This window comes from Lissotriton vulgaris, chromosome 3_1 (genome assembly GCF_964263255.1).
Source record: "Lissotriton vulgaris chromosome 3_1, aLisVul1.2, whole genome shotgun sequence".
NCBI classification, from domain to species: domain Eukaryota; kingdom Metazoa; phylum Chordata; class Amphibia; order Caudata; family Salamandridae; genus Lissotriton; species Lissotriton vulgaris.
This window is the reverse complement of record NC_141689.1, coordinates 2,013,875,258-2,013,894,877: the sequence shown is the minus strand read 5'-3', so window position 1 is coordinate 2,013,894,877 and position 19,620 is coordinate 2,013,875,258. Positions and strand designations below refer to the sequence as shown.

The 19,620-nt window shown below is 46.6% G+C and overlaps 1 protein-coding gene across 1 annotated transcript in view; it reads left to right on the top strand.

Moving 5' to 3' along the window:
- The window catches only part of CASP3 (caspase 3), a 255,987-nt gene that overhangs the window by 103,975 nt on the left and 132,392 nt on the right, over positions 1-19,620 (top strand). The window contains exons 2-3 of the mRNA XM_086962484.1: positions 1,577-1,670; positions 14,947-15,086. Of these exons, the coding sequence (XP_086818610.1) occupies positions 1,594-1,670; positions 14,947-15,086 (217 nt within the window). The 5' untranslated portion in view covers positions 1,577-1,593. The remainder of the gene's footprint in view (positions 1-1,576; positions 1,671-14,946; positions 15,087-19,620) is intronic.

Here is a 19,620-nt window from a genome sequence, read left to right as displayed (position 1 = left end):
GAAGAAAGGCTTGAGTGGTGATCGTGCCAGGCTGTATTCCAGACCTTCGGCCACTGTGCCTCTCCAGAAAGAGATCTGCCTTCTGCAAATCAGCCTTGCTACTCCTTCAGTAGGAACTGTCCAGCTCAAAGGGCCAGACTGCGTCTGACCTAAGCTTGCATGGTGGGGAAAAATGATGGATTGGGATACAGCCAGAGTAATTACTTTAGGCTGACTGAGATTCTATCATTCCATCAATCACTGTTATGTTTTTCATTATGATGCCTTAAGTGCCCAGATGTGGGTCCTGTGCTCACTGTGCTACTAGGACCAAGCTGCACCCGACTCCCTGAAGTGTCCCAAATAGACTGAAACAGGTCTTGGGTTGCTTTTGTTTTGGCTGAGGGAGGATCTGGAATGAGCTGAGATGATGTGAAGTGAGAATAGGCACAAGTCAATTAAGTTACTATAAGCAGGTGGAGGAGTAGATCGCAGAGCATGTGAAAGCATTCGAGCACACAGTGGCGGCTCCTCCGCTAAGGCAGAGGAGTGTCGCCCCTCTGCCATAAAGCAGCAAAAGAAAGGAAAAAATAAAAGGAAAATAACATTCTGTTATTTTATTTTGTCCTCCTGCTGCAGCATCGTGCGTGAGGGTACAGGGCGGGGCTGCAGAGCAGGGGTGAAGTGGTATAAACCCCTCCCATACACAACCCACTGCTGCTTCCAGGCTGCAGCCACGACTCTGAAATACAAAGAGAAAATCAAGCATTGATTGCCTTGAGATACAATCCGATTACTTAAATATGTTAACCTTTTCTGTATTTTCCATCTACATTTGGCGTAAATGAAAAAAGTTTGAATTCTTCTTGGACTACTCTCGATTGTAAGCCTTATTTCTTGTATAAATTCTTGGGAAAAAGTAGTTTGCACATTCTTTTTTCAGTAGATGAAATATATTTCCCTTTTGGTTAAATCCTTTCATCTGTAAGTTATGTGCACATTTTTTTCCTGCCTTTAATGGGAGTAAATATTCAGTCTGACCCTTGATAAAAATTAAAATGAGGAAAGCTGCGAGCCCAGAGGCAATTAAGCTTATGTTCTTTACAGTATGGGAGAGCTGGGCAAAATACGTAGCTGCCAGAGCAGAATGTTTTTGGGGTGCATGGTGGGGGGCTTGCAAGTACTTGGTTACCTGCATGGACCATGTCCGCTTTTGGGTACACCCAGACCACCAAACTGCAATTCTAGAAGCTCAAAACCTGCCTACGGGGCAATCCTCCAGGCACTCTCATACCCCAAGGGATCCAGCCCATCAGTAATCAGTGTCAGCTAATTAGAGTTCCAGTCTCCCTCTTAATCCACTACTTCTGTCCCCCAGCTTTCTGTGACTGCCTTCCCTGAAACTTGTGGGAGCCGTGGAAGGCACTTTCAATACACCTTCCCCTTCACCATTTCTCTCATGATAATGTCCTATCTAAGGGCGTTGTAGAGCAAAACATTTTTTTAATGCATGCCTGGATAGACTGTATTTTTCTTTCTGAAATATTGCATTGGAACTATTGGTTAATATTTTTCATGTGTTCTTTTTTTTGTTTAGGTCTTTGTCAGAGAACAATGGCAGATACAACAGACTACATTAATTCAGGGGGTGATACCCCAGACGCCAGAGTTTCATCTTCAAAGGCGAACACGTAAGTGTTTAAATGAAAAAGAAAAAAAAATAGAAGAGGTCATATTGTAGTTGCATTTATAAAGCGCTTACTACCCTGACGAGGCGTCGAAGCGCTTTTTCGGCGAGTAGCACGCTACTCCGGGACCCATAGAGAATTAGTGTTGAATTAGTATAGTGAAACATTCGAGTACATTTTAAGTGGTGGATAGGTTAGTCAGTTACTTGGATTTGGAATGATAGCAGAAGGATAGAGTAAGAAAAAAGGTTTATATTTATATAACGCTTGTTACCCCATACTATTCAGGAAGCCCATAAAGAATTAGTGGTGCATTAATATGGTGAAATATGAAAGTAATTTCAGTGGTGGATATTAGTCAGTTATTTTGAGTGAGAAGGATAGTGGAGGGATAAAAAGGGAAGAAAGGTTTGCATTCATATAGCACTTGTTACCCCAGATGGATGTTAAAGCACTTTTCTGACGAATAGCACACCACTCCGGAACTCATAAAGGATTAGGGTTGAAAATTAGTATGGTAAAATATGAAGTAATTTGAGTAGTGGATATGTTATTTGGGTAGAGAAGGGTAGGTGGCGGGATAGTGAAGGGAAAGAGGTTTGTATTTATATAGCGCTTGCTACCCCTCATGGGGTTTTGAAGCGCAAGTAGCACGCTACTCTGGAACCCATCAGGATTAGTGTTGAAATAGTATGGTGAAACATGAAAGTAATTTTTGTGGTGGATATGTTAGTCAGTTATTTGGATTGAGAAGGGTTTGGGAGGGGGAGAAAAGAGGGAAGAGTTTAGAAAGGTTTGTTTTGGGGATCGGTATAGTAAAAGAGGTGTAAGATAATGCAAGGAGGGGTAGAGTAGGAGAGAGTCTAGAAAGGGTTATATTTTGTGGATCATAGTAGTGGTATGGGGTTTGGGGATTAAATGAGAGTGGATGTAGAGGATATCTTGAGCGAAGTATGGGCTGAGAAATAGGGAAGTGCACTGGAAATGCTACATTAGAAAAAAGTGATAAATATATAAATCCATAAGTACATTGAAAGTATATAGATGCATAATGGAGGTATGTGTATTGGGCAGCATTTCTGGGCTTGGCCCTGGTCAGTCTCGTACAGGCTCAAACAGGCAACTGCCCTTGTCCTCTCTGCCCTTAACAGGCTCCAACATGCTGCTGCCCTTGTCTTCTCCGCCCTTAACAAGCTCAAACAGGCAACTGCCCATGTCCTCTCCGCCCTTAGCTGAGACGCCCGGGCTGAGATGCCCTAAGCCTGGCCTTTTATAGCCCTAGTAATCAGGTGACCCAGTCAGCCAATGGGAACCCTAGCCCTAACACTATCCAATCACAACACTAGCCCTAAAAATCTACGACCAATAGGAGACCGGGACCTTACAGCCAATCTTAGCCTAGTCCAAGCACCCAATCAGTTCAAAAACCCTAATCTCTGCTTACAATAGAGCCCCTAGCCCTACCAGTAGTCCCACTCCAAGTCCAAGCAATAATGGCACAGGAAGCCCTTGTCCCTACTTCCAATAGAAAGCCTAACCCTATTCTTATTCCCACAACTAGTCCAGCAACCAATCACACCAGAAGCCCTAATCGCTACTTTCAATTAAAAGTCTAACCCTAGTCCCAACAACCAATAACACAGGAAACCCTAGTCCCTACTTCCAATAGAAATCCTAACCCTAGCCCTAGTCCCAACTCTACATTGATTGAATCACAGACTCAAAAACCAATCAGAACACTCAAATACCCAACCAATGAGGACACTAACCCTATTCCAATAGAAACATCAGATACAACCACCAATCCGTGTACACATGCACCAACCACTAGCAGACCATATAAGGTCCCAGCAACCTCAGACAGGGAGTTGGAAGCTGCTTTTCCTGTTCAGAATCTCCTAGGAGACAGACAGGCTCAATCCACATCTGCAGGTAAAGGCCTCACTAACTTGAAATCTAACAATACTGTTTGAATAAAACTTTACTCCCTCTACTGGCCAACAAACGAAGTGCACAGTCCCTAGTAAACACAGTTTAAACAGCTCACAGAACCACCCTCTGATGTAGAATATCCCCGTTGCTGGGGGGAGGAGAGGCAGGGAGGCTGGTTTCACTGGCTTGTGAACACAAAATGGTGGCTGGGGCATCACTGTTTTAACATACAGGTCTTAGCACAGAGCAAAGGATAAATTTGGAGGGAAAACTAAAAGTCATCAGCAATGAGAGGGAAAAGCTACAGAGTTTGGACTGCAAATCCCACAATTCAACACGTTAAATGGGAGCAATCATGGGCAGGAAAAAACACAAGTTTAAAACACAAAACAGGTGATAAAATATTGAATCACAGGCAGGCTAAAACTACAATTTTAAACTGTAACAACCACAGGCAAAGACAGAAATCACAGAAAGGGAAAATCGTTTTATTAAAAACTTTTGTTTTGGGGAAGAGACAGCAATAGTCTGCCTCCTTACCACTTCCTGGACTCTGCTCACTGCAATCTGGGGCACAGGGAGGCTGCAACTCACAAGATGGAAGAAAATGATTTGGGGTGCACCCAGCAAGGCCTTAAGTTCCCCTTCTCTGTGTGGAGTCCAGTGAAGTGCTGGGTTTCTGATGGCAGCTGGCTTCAGCATCAGAATCTTCTAACCTGATTACCCATCTACCCCAGGGCAGTCTGGTCATAGTGGCAGTTTCTACTTCCTGTTTAGAGCAAGAAAACCATTCCTAGATTTCTCTGCCTGGAACTAAACATGCGAGGCATGTCAGTCTTGTTCAGGAAAAACACTCATTGGTCATCATTCATTGAAGGAAACTCACTATGTGTCCTACTCGCAGATTTGTTTTCTTTTTTACTTTCTTCAAGTATAAAGTCCTGCATTGGGAGTTTATTCTTGAAGAATAGGAGTCTGCTGAGAGGACGCATCACAGTTGACATCCGTTTGGCAAAGCTTTGCTGCATTGAGTGGATGGAGTTGACAGTCGTGGCTTCACGGAAGGCAGCAAGATCCCCACCTACTTTGTTAGGATGCCTAAATATAAGAGGCAGTCCTCCACCCAGTGACTGGAGGCAATAGCCTACGCTGATCCAGCGGGCTGCCCTTCAGAGTCTAAATCAGGCCCAAAGTCTTTAGTGCTCACATAAGGGCGAGCATAAATAAATTAATTTAATTTCAAAGAGCTGAGATTTCTAGTACTTTATCGCCATGCATTCCCAGCAATGAGAGCTATAGATATCAGTACCTGTTCACCCGCTTTGTGATCAAGTTTCTGCGGATTATGAGAATTGATATCCTCTGTTGAAGGATCACCAGAAGTTTTAGAGTAAAAAAAGCCAGAGGACACAGCTGTTGATAAACTATTAAATTAGTCTTCTGTCATGTTAAGGTTCATATCGGTTTTACTGAGCATTATATTAAACACAATAATAGTGCACATTCCAACAATCCTGCTCAACCCCTAGAATGCCACTCCTCCAAATGAATGTACTCAAATAGTTAGATAGTCCCAAACTGTCCGGCAGTTAAACAAGTTCATAATGGAGATAAAAAGAGGAAAAATAAGGATTGGAAGCTTTTAAGTGTAGGAAAAAAATACACTGAGCAACAACATAGGAAGAGAACAATTGAAATTCCTCTAATTTGGATCACAGCAATGGATAAGCAAATTATTCCAGGAGAAGACCTCTCAAGCTGACTGCACTTGAGTAAAAACTGTGGTTTTGTCTCCTGCAGTGAATCAGAGTTTATGGATACCGCATAGATGCATTCAGCTTGAGCAGCTCCTTTTTAATGCTTTGTAGTTTCTGCCTCCTTTGAGTCAGCCAGCACAGGTCAGAAAAAATTAAGATGTTGTTCTCTCGAATGGAAAGATTGTTAATGTTAATAGGAGCATAAGTTACCCTTTCCCTCGGTTATGGATTTCCCAGCTCCACAATGATTATGTCACTGCCAAGAAAACTCTGATGAACAGCTTGAGGGGATGGAAAGCACCTGCTGTATCTCGATGCAGCGTGCAGTGTCACTGTCCAAGAGCACATCCCTTTCCAGGAAACTGGCTGTGACCACCAAGTCTATGCCATCCGGCAAAAGTAGCAAACTTAAAAATCTGATTCTGGCTGCTCTGGTTCAATAGATTGCAGCCTCATTTTGGCAGGGCATCATGGCTACAGTCACGCACTCTTTGAGCATGTCGTGTTGGAACAATGCTTCATGCTGCATCTGGGTAACGGTATCCAATGCTGTTACTTAGTCTTTGAGCCCTGAGAGCCTGCTCTCTCTTCTAGCAAGCTTTACTAACCTCCCTTCCAGACTGTCCTCTACCATTGATATCCTATGATCAGTGCGGTTGTTGGCATTTAACTCTTTCTAGGTCTACCAAAAGGGGTTCCACTTGCATCATTTGTGCCACCCGCGGGCCTTCCTCTCTTTGAGGCTTGTCAAATTCAGTGTAGTGTGAATGACTTTGTTCAAAAACACTTTCGTCTTTCCGCTTCTTGGATTCTACTGTTCCTTGGTTTGCATAGCTCAGAAAGTGGAGGTTTGAACTCTCACCTGTTCAACCTGTAATTTCCATGAGGACCAGCTACTCCATTGTTCAATGAGTGTTGTTGCCGTCATGTATCCAAAGTGGCAACAAGATACTCACACCAAGCAGCACTTTTGCATCCTTGTTCCTGTCTAGAACCCGCAGTTTTTCCTACTGCCACACTGGGCATGAATCTGTGATCAAGACCTGTGATACCTGTGTTCTGTGGGAAAAACTTAAATACCACAATCTGAGCAGAAGCTCTGCAACCTCGTCCACAAATTGTTGTGGCTGCCAGGACACTGAACTGATCACATCAGCAGCCGGGGCACCATCTTGGTAACTTTGCTGCAAGACCGTAGGGCCCAGATCTCAGTGGAATATAGGCCTTAGTCGGTCACACTTTCAGATTCCTCCGAAAAGGTGCTCCATCGCTTCGGTTTCCTTATTGCCACCCCGACAGACACAACATGCCATATGTCGCCGTACCTAGACTTGGAAAGGGAGCAACACTAGAGCCTCTATGTGAAACGTCCTCTCTGCAGCCCAGCTTGCCCTGCCTACTCTCGTCCTTCACCTTTTTTTGTCTCTGGTAAAGGGAACCAACCACTCTAAGAAATTGTAAAAATACACTATACAAGAAGCCCATCAGCAGCAGTGTAGCTCCAGACAAGAGTTCTGCTCGGGATCGGACTGCCTCTCGGGCAGTCTGGCAGCACCCAAAGGACTGGTTTGTCAGGTTAGTGTTTGCAGGCCTCTCTTGTTGTCCTCTGGCCTGTTTTTTTCCCTGTTATTACCACAAACATTGCCTGCAGCAAGCACATATGCACGCATTGTCTAATACATCGCAAAACATTTATATTGGATGTCTTTTACAAGTTCAAAACCGCCCTGATTTGCAAATATGGCCTCTTTTTCAGCTATCTGATTGGCTAAAAGGGGCTCACTTTTAATTTGGTGCCCAGGCTCATTTTCTGTCTGTCTGACCATGGTTCTGCTCATGGACATTTGCAGGACAGCGATGTGGAAGAGCTGCCACAGGGACACCAGTCATTGCTGCTTCAATATGAAGGCCAGAAGCAGTGTTCCACAACCTGCTAAACTAAAGAGTGCATCTCCTGCCTCCCTTTTCCATCTATGATAACAGTCCTTGCTAATCTGATTCAAATCGTGGATCTAGGAAAGGTCCAAAGCTGGAGCAGAAAAGGGCACTGGGAACCTTTCATAGATTCATATGCAACACCTACTCTCCCCCACCCCCCGTCCCCCCTTTTGAGATTCAAATATACTTTCGTTGCACATCTTTATTGTAATTTAAGTTCAGGGGAGCTCTACTGGGAGGTGCATCCAAAGCACATTCACCTCTGATCGAAGGTTTGTGCATTTACAAAAGGAGAATGTGCTTCAACATTGACACTTCTGTATTACTATGTGCGTGTTAATTGTGTTTACTGCAATGTAAAATTTTATATGGGACTGTTTGATGACAGGGTATGATTTAAGCATCTGAATCTATGAACGATCTCGCTAAAGTACCTTTGTTATATGCAAGTAACTTTGTTTTCCCCAACAGGCTCAGGAATTTGGACCTGTTCTGCTTCCAATCCCTTCCTGGAAACAAGTGCTACACCCTTCTTTTTACAGTATAAATACAAATGTTTCATGAACGCAAATACTGAGGCAAAATGTTTGTGGATACACCACCCTTACGCCCCCCTGCCCTGACACTGCACATTTCTTGCCCTTAATCCCAGACCTCTGATAGTGGACAACCCCGCCATACTAGTAGATTTGTGGAAGTCCGTTCATTTTCACATCTTTAATGCAGATCCTGGTTCTCTTACTCAAGATCTGGTCGATTCTAGCCGCTGATATCTTTGGCGCATCCATTTTTAACTTGGACCCCCTTTTTTATGGTCTGGCTTGATAGCCCTGCTGTTGCCAGGCAATTATGTGAGCATTACTAGAGAGGGGCTTTTCTCCACCCTTATGTTGGGAACCAGGAGTACCTCTTTTGATCGAGCAAAAGTTGTGTGCTTTCACAAAAAACCTCTTGCCCTCCAGCAGCTCTGATCATTTTTATGTATGCAGCTGCCTGAGCTTGAACTTTCAGGGGACATACATATGACATTGGAATGCTATTAAAGTGTCTTAGATCGCTAGATAATTTATGCAATTTTTCTCTGGCAGCAGTCAAGGTTGTCGGAGGCCAGTCATTAATAATTTTAGGGCTGGTGTGCGAGTGCAACTGCCACCTGGCTTTTTAACCTCCACCAGTATTCTAAAGCTCTTTGCTTCCATAGAAGTTCGAGGCATGTGGGCTGCTGAATTCATATCTGTGCATAGATCGCCGCCTAGTGTTGGGTCCGGATGATTGCACATTGTTGTCCTGGAAGAGTCTTCGAAGTATCACGAGATAGGTGGCTCCTCCCCTGGACTACAGTGCGCATGGGCATCGCCTCCATCCCCAGATTGTTTTTTTCCGCCATTGGGTTCGGATGTGCTTCGGTTCCCTCTGTCGGAATCGATAGTTGGTTAACTTGTTTGACTTGAGACCAAAAGGTCTTTAGGACTCGCGTCGGTATTGTCCATCGTTCGGGTTGGTTTATTCATCGGCTCCGAACACTTGCTGCCCTTCCGCGTGCTGTCGGCGCAGACGGGCCTACACGACGCTCCAGACTACTTCAACATGGAACGAACTCCGTTTAAGAGGTGCCCGGTGTGTGCCTCTAAGTATTCGCACCTCGACGTGCACCCAGTGTGCAACAGATGCTTGTCGCCGGACCACGACGAGGCCAGGTGTATGGCCTGCTCCAAGTTCCGGTCGAAGAAGACTCTCAAGCTACGTCGGGCCGCGAGACTGCAGGCCCAGTTATCGGCACCCCCTCCAGCCAACATCTTTGAAGAAGACGTTGAAGACGACACCGTCCTACAAGTTTCGGACTCTGACCCAGCGTCGGACGATGAGAACTACGACGCGGGAGATGAAGAGTTCGAGGAAGTCGTCGAGGAGGTAGGGGACGACGACGGGGCCATTGCCACCGTGGAGGATAGCTCGGAAGAAGAGCATCCTCATATTGACTCTGGGGCCGAACCCCAGCATAAGGCCCAGGTCGAGGGATCGCCTTCGGGCCTTACCCAAGACCTCAATACTTGTCCCACGGCCCGCCTCCGGGCCCAGCCACGGACATTAGTGATGCGCCACTCCCGGTACAGAAACCGAAAGTGAAGCCATCGGGGTCCGCACCATCCGTATCGAAACAGAAAGTGAAAGGCGCACTGGTGGGACCAAAGGCTCCAGAGGCCTCGGCGCCGAAGAAGTCCAAAATGGCCGCCGAGATCAAGAGCCACGCCAAAATGGCCAACCCGAAGACCCCGGTGTCGAAGCCGAAAGCGAAGACGTCCGACGCGGCTGCGTCGGCGCCGAAGATGGTCGACGCTCTGAAGAGCCGCATCGACGCCAAGAAAGTCGATGACCCTAAAAAAGTCTCGAAGAAGCGTCAGGACGACCCCAAAGCTCTGGCTGCGCCGATCCCGGTCGACAAAGCCAAGGGCGGTGATGTGTCGGCTCCGAAGACCGTGCCTTTGATCGCCGACCCGACTCGGACGACTCGCTCGAGCCGGTCCAGCCCTCACCGTCCCTTACCAAGAAGGTCACGGAGTCTCTTCAACTTATTCAGAAGGAAGCATTGGCTCCCGAACCGAAGGATGTGGCGCCGAAGCCTCCACAGAAGCCGGCGAAGGCGCAGGCGCCGATCCACTTCACGCTGCCGCCAAAGACGACGCCGAAGGCTTTCGCTCCGAAACATGGGGCTGGGGTGCCCTTGAAGCTGGTGTCCACGCCTAAAGCATCTTTGGTGGTGCCGAAGCCTCTGCTCCAGCCACTCGCGGACGAAGAGCGTCGAGAGGTTGTCATCGACGCCAACACAGGCAAGCTCTCTCTCCTTAAAAGGAAGATCACGCCGGAGCCAGTGTTGGAACATTTTCGTATTCCACTCAAAAAGAAGTTGGACTCTGCGGGTACTTCTGCCCCTATGGAGCCTGCATCTCCACAAGGTCTGGAACTCTCACCCACTCACTCTAACGCTGGGGAAGGTGACGGAGACGAGGAGGAGGAGTACAATTATCCAGCGTACTCAGATCCAGAGGAGGTCAATGAGCCATGGTCTGCTGGAGGCGACCCTGAGGACCCTCAGTCAGGGCACGAGCCGCAGCTTTTTGCTGCGAAGACTTCTCCGACAGAGGACTCTGCAGCCTTCAACGCTCTGATTGAGAGAGCTGCGGCCAATCACGATGTCGACCTCCATGCGGACCCAGTGGATGTCGATTTTCTGTTTGACACTTTCTCGGTGGCTGAAAAGACTGTCAAGACATTGCCAATGCTCAAAGGAGTGCTAAAGCACGCGCCAGAGGTTTTCAGGGAGCCCACCCGGGCGCGAGTCATCAATCCTCGTATTGACAAAAAAATACAAGGCAGCGCCCACTGATCCAACGTACATCAGAGGACACTTGCCACTGGACTCTTTGGTTGTATCCAACGCACGCAAGCGGGCAAACTCGCAGACCACGGGTGATGCTCCTCCCCCAGACAAAGAATCAAAGATCTTTGAAGCCTCAGGAAAACATATTGCTGCGCAGGCAGCTAATATTTGGCGCATCTCAAACACGCAAGCCCTACTTGCACGCTACGATAGGGCACACTATGACACCCTAGAGACCCTTCTACAGCACTTACCTGATCAGTACAAAGAGGGGGCTGAAATGTTAATTCACGAGGGGAAGCTTATCACCAACGCTTCCATTAAGTGCGCTCTGGACGTGGCTGATACCGCCTCCAGAGCTATAAACACTAGCTTGCTACTGCGTAGGCATGCATGGCTTAGGATATCAGGCTTTAAACCAGACATACAGACAACCATCTTAAACCAAACAGTTAATCCAGACCACCTGTTTGGGCCAGAAGTGGATGCAACCCTTGAAAAGATGAAAAAAGACACTGACACTGCTAAGTCTATGGGGGCCCTACAGTCCCAGCAGTTTCGGGGTGGTTCCTTTCGCCGCTCCAATAACAGAGGCACCTCAAGGGGTCAGGCATCACAATCCACGCAATACTATAAAAGCAACACCCAGACCTCATACACCAACAAGGGTAGAGGTGGTTACCGGGGCAACAACGTCAAAGGCAGAGGACGTGGAAATAACAGCTCCAGGTCCTCCACCGCCAACAAACAGTGACGCCTTGTCACTGCCCCCCGACCACACAACACCAGTCGGGCGGAGACTCCAGCAGTTCCTGCCCGCGTGGAGATCCATCACCACGGACAGGTGGGTCAAATCTCTTATCCAATACGGTTACTGTCTGGAACTCACTTCCACTCCTCCAAACATACCTCCAAGAACCCGTCCTATGTCCGGCGAGCACTTGCACTTGTTGCAGCAGGAGGTCCAGGTCATGCTGCAAAAAGGGGCAATAGAGCTCGTTCCACTGCAAGAAAGGGGAACAGGGGTTTACTCTCTGTACTTTCTAATCCCCAAAAAGGACGGGTCCCTCAGGCCCATCTTAGACCTCAGGCCCCTCAACTGGTACATTCTGTCAGAACATTTCCATATGCTCACCTTGCAGCAGGTTCTCCCTCTGCTTCGGCAGGGGGACTTCCTGGCTATGCTGGATCTCAAGGATGCATACTTTCACATTCCCCTGCATCCTTCACACAGGAAGTACCTAAGGTTCACCATTCAAGACCAGCACTACCAGTTCAGGGTTCTGCCTTTTGTTGTCACCACGGCGCCCAGGGTCTTTACAAAGTGCCTGGCGACCGTGGCGGCGCATCTAAGACGTCAAAACATCCACGTCTACCCCTATCTGGACGACTGGCTCATTCAGGCAAAGTCAGAACAACAGTGCGCCGACCACGTGTCCCGCACCATTCATCTCCTACACGATCTGGGATTCTCACTGAATTACCCAAAATCCCATCTCCAGCCCGCCCACATACGGCAGTATCTGGGCGCGACAATAAACACTCTGGCAGCCACTGCGCAGCCAAATTCAGTGAGAGTCGCCAGTATTCAGACGCTGATCCAACGATTCAGACCTCAGCACTCGCTTCCGGCGAAGGTGTTCATGCAGTTGATCGGCATGATGGCCTCCTGCATCTCCATTGTCCCGCAGGCGAGGTTACATATGCGTCCGCTCCAGGAGTGCCTAGCACGTCAGTGGACTCAGGCTCACGAGCAACTAACAGACCTAGTGTTGGTGAGCGGTCGGGCGTACAACTCTCTGCATTGGTGGAATCCACAAAACCTTTGCAAGGGCCGACCGTTCCAAGAGCCTGTGCCACAGATTATCCTGACGACGGACGCTTCTCTCCAGGGATGGAGAGCGCATGTACTCCACTACACAGTGCAGGGACTGTGGACACTACAGCAAAGGAAGATGCACATCAATGTATTGGAACTGATGGCGATCTTCATGGCCTTAAAGGCATTCAAAGTACATCTGTGCAACAAGGTCGTGTTGATCCGGACGGACAACATGACGGCCATGTACTACATTCAGAAACAGGGGGGCACTCACTCTCCGCAGCTGTCTCATCTGGCTCAGAGCATGTGGAAGTGGGCCATTCAAAGGAACATTTTCCTGATGGCAGAACATCTCCCAGGCAAAGACAATCAGATGGCGGACCTGCTCAGCAGGCACAGCCACCAAATGCACGAGTGGGAGATACATCCATCAGTACTCCAACTGTACTTCCAAAGGTGGGGTCATCCAGAGATAGACCTGTTCGCCACAAGGGAGAACGCAAAATGCCAAAGCTTCGCCGCCAGGTTCCCACACCCGCAATCGCAGGGCAATGCGATATGGATGAACTGGTCAGGCAGATTTGCGTACGCTTTTCCCCCAGCACCTCTGATACCGCTGGTGGCACGCAAGCTCAGGCAGCACTCGATGACTCTCATTCTGGTTGCTCCAACGTGGGCTCGCCAACCATGGTACACCACGTTTCTGGAACTTTCCGTGGTACCGCATCAAAGGCTTCATCTCACACCCAGCCTTCTGACGCAGAGCCATGGCGACATTCAGCACCCAGATCCGCAACAGCTTAACCTGGCGATCTGGCTCCTGAAGTCCTAGAGTTTGGCTACCTCAATCTTCCCCCCGATTGCATGGACATCATTCGGGAGGCAAGAAAGCCCACTACTAGAGCATGTTATGCGGCTAAATGGAAGCGGTTTGTCATTTATTGTGCAAACCACGACATTAACCCGCTGGATGCTTCCATTCAGAACATCATATGTTACCTGTTCCATCTGTACCAATGCAATTTGGCGTATTCTTCCATCCGCATTCACCTGTCTGCGATGGCTGCATACCTCCAGAATAGGCAACACCTATCACTTTTCAAGGTTCCTGCTATCAAGGCATTTCTGGAAGGACTCAAAAGGGTCATTCCACCACGGACACCACCAGCTCCAGAATGGAACCTCAATGTGGTTCTTACAAGGCTGATGGGTCCTCCTTTCGAGCCACTACACTCTTGCGAGCTTCAGTTTCTGACTTGGAAAGTGGCTTTCTTAGTAGCAATTACATCGCTACGGAGGGTTAGCGAGTTGCAGGCCCTCACCATCCAAGAACCTTTTTTCCAAGTCCATGCTAACAGGGTGGTGCTCAGCACTAACCCTAAATTTCTACCCAAGGTTGTATCTCAATTCCACATAAACCAGACAATTGAGTTGCCAGTGTTCTTTCAAAACCCAGAGTCGCTGGCGGAGCGGATGCTCCACACCCTTGACGTTAAAAGAGCCCTAATGTACTACATTGACAGGACAAAGGATTTTCGAAAGACTAAGCAGCTTTTCGTTGCCTTTGCATCACACCACAAGGGTAACGCTATTTCCAAAGCTGGTATCGCTAGGTGGATCGTGAAATGTATTCACATCTGTTACGCTAAGGCTAAACGCACTCTTACGATTCCACCAAGAGCCCACTCCACCAGAAAGTTGGGGGCCTCTATGGCTTTCCTTGGGAACATTCCCTTAGAGGATATATGTAGAGCAGCCACATGGTCTACCACACATACATTTACTAAACATTACTGTGTAGACGTGCACTCTAAACAGCAGGCAGCTGTTGGTCAGGCTGTTCTCAAAACACTTTTCCAAACTGCTGCAGCTGGCACGGGCGGCCGCCAATAATAGGAGGACTGCTATGTATTCTATGCACAGATATGAATTCAGCAGCCCACATGCCTCGAACTGCAAATGCTACTTACCAGTATGCATCTGTTCTTGGCATGTAGGGCTGCTGACATTCATATCGCCCGCCCTCCTCCCCGGCGCCTGTAGCAGCTGCAGTATTCATGTATATGCTCATAGCATGGTCATCACTCACATAGTTCACTCCATCTCGGCCACAATGGCTAAAAACAATCTGGGGATGGAGGCGATGCCCATGCGCACTGTAGTCCAGGGGAGGAGCCACCTATCTTGTGATACTTCGAAGACTCTTCCAGGACAACAATGTGCAATCATCCGGACCCAACACTAGGCGGCGATCTATGCACAGATATGAATGTCAGCAGCCCTACATGCCAAGAACAGATGCATACTGGTAAGTAGCATTTGCAATACATATGAATTTCCATACTATTAACTCATAATGCTTCACATTACGCGTAAATGCTCACTGATAAGAAAATAGCTGCATCTTAAGGCTTAAGCAGCTATGACAAGTAATGTATTTTTTTCTTGCAGAGGAAAATGTTCACAGAGTGGTCAGTCAATGGAAGTTGATGCAAAGCCGGGTGAAAATCATTCATTCGAATATAAAATGGATTTCCCAGAAAAGAGCTTGTGTTACATTATAAATAATAAGAACTTTCATCCCTCAACAGGTAAGCTGCAAATGATTTGCAATACATTTTACATTGTGTTGTACTGTTACAGTATTTTTTTTTAAAACTTTATCATGGGTTACATTCTAGAATGGATTGTTTGCCAATACAGTTTCTGTCCAGAGTTTCTAGCTTTTTGGAATGGTAGGATTCAGCTGACCAGTTTGAAAACCTTGCTTCATTTCCAATCGCAGTACTGTCCTTCGCTTCATGTGGATCAATGTAGTAGATGCCCCCTTTTTAGCTAATTTCTTCCATGTCGGTCATTTCATTAGTTGTATTTCTTTACTTTTCTTCTGCCTCACCATTTATGGTTTCTGCACAGTATGCGGATAATGGTAAACCAGTCTTTTGGATTGCATAATACCCTTTATTTCTGAGTTTTAAAATCTCTTACTTTGCTATAATGTGTTATTTGTTACATGTATCTACTTTGAGAAACTACCATCTCCCAAAACCACCAACTCCTGTGGCTGCTTTAAACCAGGAAGGTTAAATGACCCCATAAGCATTGTAATGAACCTCGAGCCGCCCAAAAAATCCAGTTTGTTGTATTCTCCTCAAAACATGAAAATGTGAATCCCGATCCTATCAAAGACCTGTCAACTTCAGGCTTCTGATCATACCTCTCTCCTACCATAGTCCCTCTAGATTTCACACAAACTTTAACCATCAGGCCCTAATAGATGTTTATATCTGAACATCTGAAGGTTAATGCGGACGCTTTAATTATATCACAGTTCGACTTGAGCAATGCTGTCCTAGCATGTCTGCTTGAAGCATTACTAAAGCCCTTAAAGGCTCCGTTCCAATATACGGCAAGAGCCTTATCGTTGTCGAGAAAGTTTGATCATACTATACCGGTCCTTTCCTTTCTTCACTGGCCGCCAGTTGAAGCAAGAAGTTCAAGTTGGGATGCCTCCGATACAAAGCACTGCTTCTTAATGTGCAATCCAACCTCACTGACTTTGCTCGAACTCCTTGGGGGTAAAATATCTATGTAATAATAATAAGAATACACTACTTGAACATCACATGCTGAACATCATTCATTCTTAGGTGTGGCTATCTCCTTCTAGAATTCATGAGTATTTCAAGACTAAACCCTATCCATACCACCGTACAGAGACAATGAAAAACCTATCTTTTTTAGAATATATCTTTTCAATGCGTCATTGTCCTTAATGCTGACCTCATCCATTATACACTTTAGGTTCCTTTTCTCTCCTAAGACTGCTCTGTTTTCTCTAGAACTAATTCCTCCTCCCTGGTACTCGTTTATGCTGGGTTATCTATTTAATTGGTGTTATGGTTACTGTTACATGTAATATGTTGTTCTTTTGTGTACAGCGTCCACACACTCCAGTGATAAATGCTGTCAAATGAATAAATATGTATGTATATGCTTTCAAAGTCTTGAGTGGAAGGAATTGGGGTCTATTATACTATGTGGTTGTGCAACCTCACAGTGTAATACACTTTACAACACCCCTTAAGTTTCGTCTGTCAAACCCTCAGCGTAACTGTGGGTAGCTGTGGCACTGAACTACGAGGCTTACACAGAGGAAGAAGTGTAAAGCATTTAAACAGCACAAAAACAGTTGAAGAAATCGACACAACAATCTTGAAATCCAACACCAATTAATAAAAATATATTGTATTTTTGAGAATTTAGACTATGGAGCAAAAAAAATCCACCAGAGGGTTCCAGCAATATAAATTTTTCAAGAATGAGTAAATCAAACCAAATTTCAATCACTTGTGAACAAGCAGTGTAAAATTCAATGAATTTGACACAATGAATACTGGGGTTGCATGATAGACGTCACACGAGGTCCTTTCTTTTTCATCTATCCGAAGTACTGTCACCACTGGACTACTAGTTGCCCAATGTTGCAGTCACAGGCCAATCCTTCCGGGGTCAGTAACTCGCTTTCTAAGGGTTCCAGCAACTCTCCAACAGCACTCCAGAGCTCAGCAAACTCAGGTGCAAGTATTTACATTGGGTCTTGGTCCTTGGTGCTTCCCGGCAGTGGTGGTAGCGACTTAAAGACTTTGGGCTCCCAATTTGCCCCAGCAGACTTCTTCAGCTGTTGTGTATCTGTGCTACAAAAAGGAGGCTGTGGCTCAGCATGCACCTAGGGAAACAGCAGAGCTGTTTGCCATATCCGGTTTCAGCTGATTTTGCTACAGGGTGCCGATGTTTCCGACGCCTGGTAACAAAAACAGCCCCCAGGGGCCCAAAACTGGCCTCCACCTTGGCAGCCCACCGGGGAAATGCCCTGTGCCCGCTACGGCCAGTCCGGCCCTGGTCATACCTTGTGCCTCGTATCTATGCCTGTAGTACCAGCATTGTAATAAGAGATGGCATCTGTTCTACACAGACGATAGATTATGTGTCAATTGCAGCTAATCCTTATGTGGAACAAGCCACAGCCACAGAATCACCTAATTACAGTGGCCCTGGTGTTAAGAACCTGTGCTGCTGCCAACCATGTTGTTTCTGTTTTGTCATGGTGCAGCTTCATAAAAACCTTTTTGCTAAACAAAAGCTCAAACATTGTCAATGTGCGTCTTTTTCTTTGAACCTGAGCGTACATGCTATCAGGGCACTTGACTCCATTATGAAATTTGTGTTAAACTACCCCTAAAATTTCTTAAAACAAGTAATATCCTATCAGTGCTTCACAAACTTTTTAGAATCACAACCCACTTTTTAGATGGACAAACTTTTGTGACCCTTTAGCTTTAATGGCCATGAGGCAGGGGATTTTATTTTTTCTAATGTATCTAAAGCATCGTATGGCGGCGCACTGTCATTTACAGAGAGCACATTTTGTATTTCAAATGGCCACTAAATTTGCTCTGACATACGTTTTACTTGTAAAACTATATTGCACACAAATGATAATGTTTGGAAATATGGTTTCAGAGAACATTTATCATTTGTGATTTACCAAGTAAAGTGTCTTGATTTGTTTTGATCCTATTAAAATCTTTGCCTCCATCACACTGCAGGATTACCAAAAAGTGCTTAATTTTTGCTTTCTTAATTAGTGAATGTGTGCACTTCAGTAACAGTTATGTACATTTTGTGGTTATACATTTTTTTTATTTTGCTGAATTCCGTTCACACACTGTACCCCAGCAAGACTGTCACATAAAGCATTTTACCCCGCTTTCTTTGACTTCAGAGCGAGAGGAGTTTGTAAACACCAGACCCTGTGCTTCAAAAATAAATAAATAAATAGGCAGCAATTTGTCAGAATACCGAGCTTGACATTTGTCCTCTGTCTATGAAGCACAGCAAATGTATCAAGTTAAATATAGAGTTTAATAGTATCTTTACTTATTGATTGGACTTTTGAAGCCCACCAAAAACCATCTCAAGATCCACTTATGGGTCGTGACTCCGTTTCAGAAATACTGTTCTTGAAAATTCTGTTGATCTAAAGGAAAGGGTGGGAAAGATATGCAGTGCTGGCGACAAGCATTTCTCATTTGCCCCCACTCACTTTCTGGACCCTTCATAATCCTGACCCTACTTTTTTTTGTGCGCTATCAATTTGGATCTGAGGGTACAACAGGCGCAGTGTGTCCATTGGGGCGTGGGGGCGTAGCCCCAAACCCCCCCCCCCCCCCCCCCCGCCCTTAGCTCCCTCAGCATCTTTGAACTTCAGTAAACTGAATCAGTTTACTTAAGGTCAAAGACGCCGAGGGAGAACAGACAGTCATGTCAGTCAGCATGACGTCGGACGGCCCACCCCCTTCAGAGTCTGAAGGGGGTGGGCGGTCTGGCGTCATGTTGACTGACCTGATTGTCAGACCGTGGGGGGGGGGGTCAACAGGCAGCAGCACAACACAAGTGCGCATGAGTGGGAACGGAAGGCAAATTTTTTGCCCGTGCCCAGTCATGCTCACTTGTTTTTTCACTTGTTTGCGCATGCCCATTAGGAGCCCTTCGGTCTCCTAATGGGCATCGGCAGGCGGCGGGCGAAGAATAGCCGTGCCCTAACCCCAGGTGCGCCAGGATTGGCTGAGCGGGGCTGCCAGTCCATTCCAATGCCGACGTGAAGGCGCCAAGGGGAGCAGAGTTGGCGCAGACGGGCGCGGAGGTAACTATGTTTTCATTTTTATATTTAATTCCCCGCTCCTCCCTCCCGACCCCAAAACGCGACCCCCTTCCCCCGCAAGCCGCGACTGAGCTGCCTGATATTATCGGCCGTACTGCGTGTTAACACAGTCTTTGACGCTCCTCAAGGTACGAAGTGCACAATGCAACACCTTCGTATCTTTTCTTGTGATGCAGAGAATGGTTGCTCAATATTTGCATATAGTCCTTTCCCTGGGGCGGAGAGGAACTGGAAAAGTACTGTGTATCTAGAAGTGAGCTATCGTCGAAATATGACCGTCGAGCTCGTAAATTTGAGGGGCAGCAAATGCCTAGATTACTTTTTTACCCAGTCCGAGAATGTCCCTCGTCTGCTAGGAGCCACTAAGAGCTTGTCAAAGGCTGCCGGAAGGCTCAGACTTC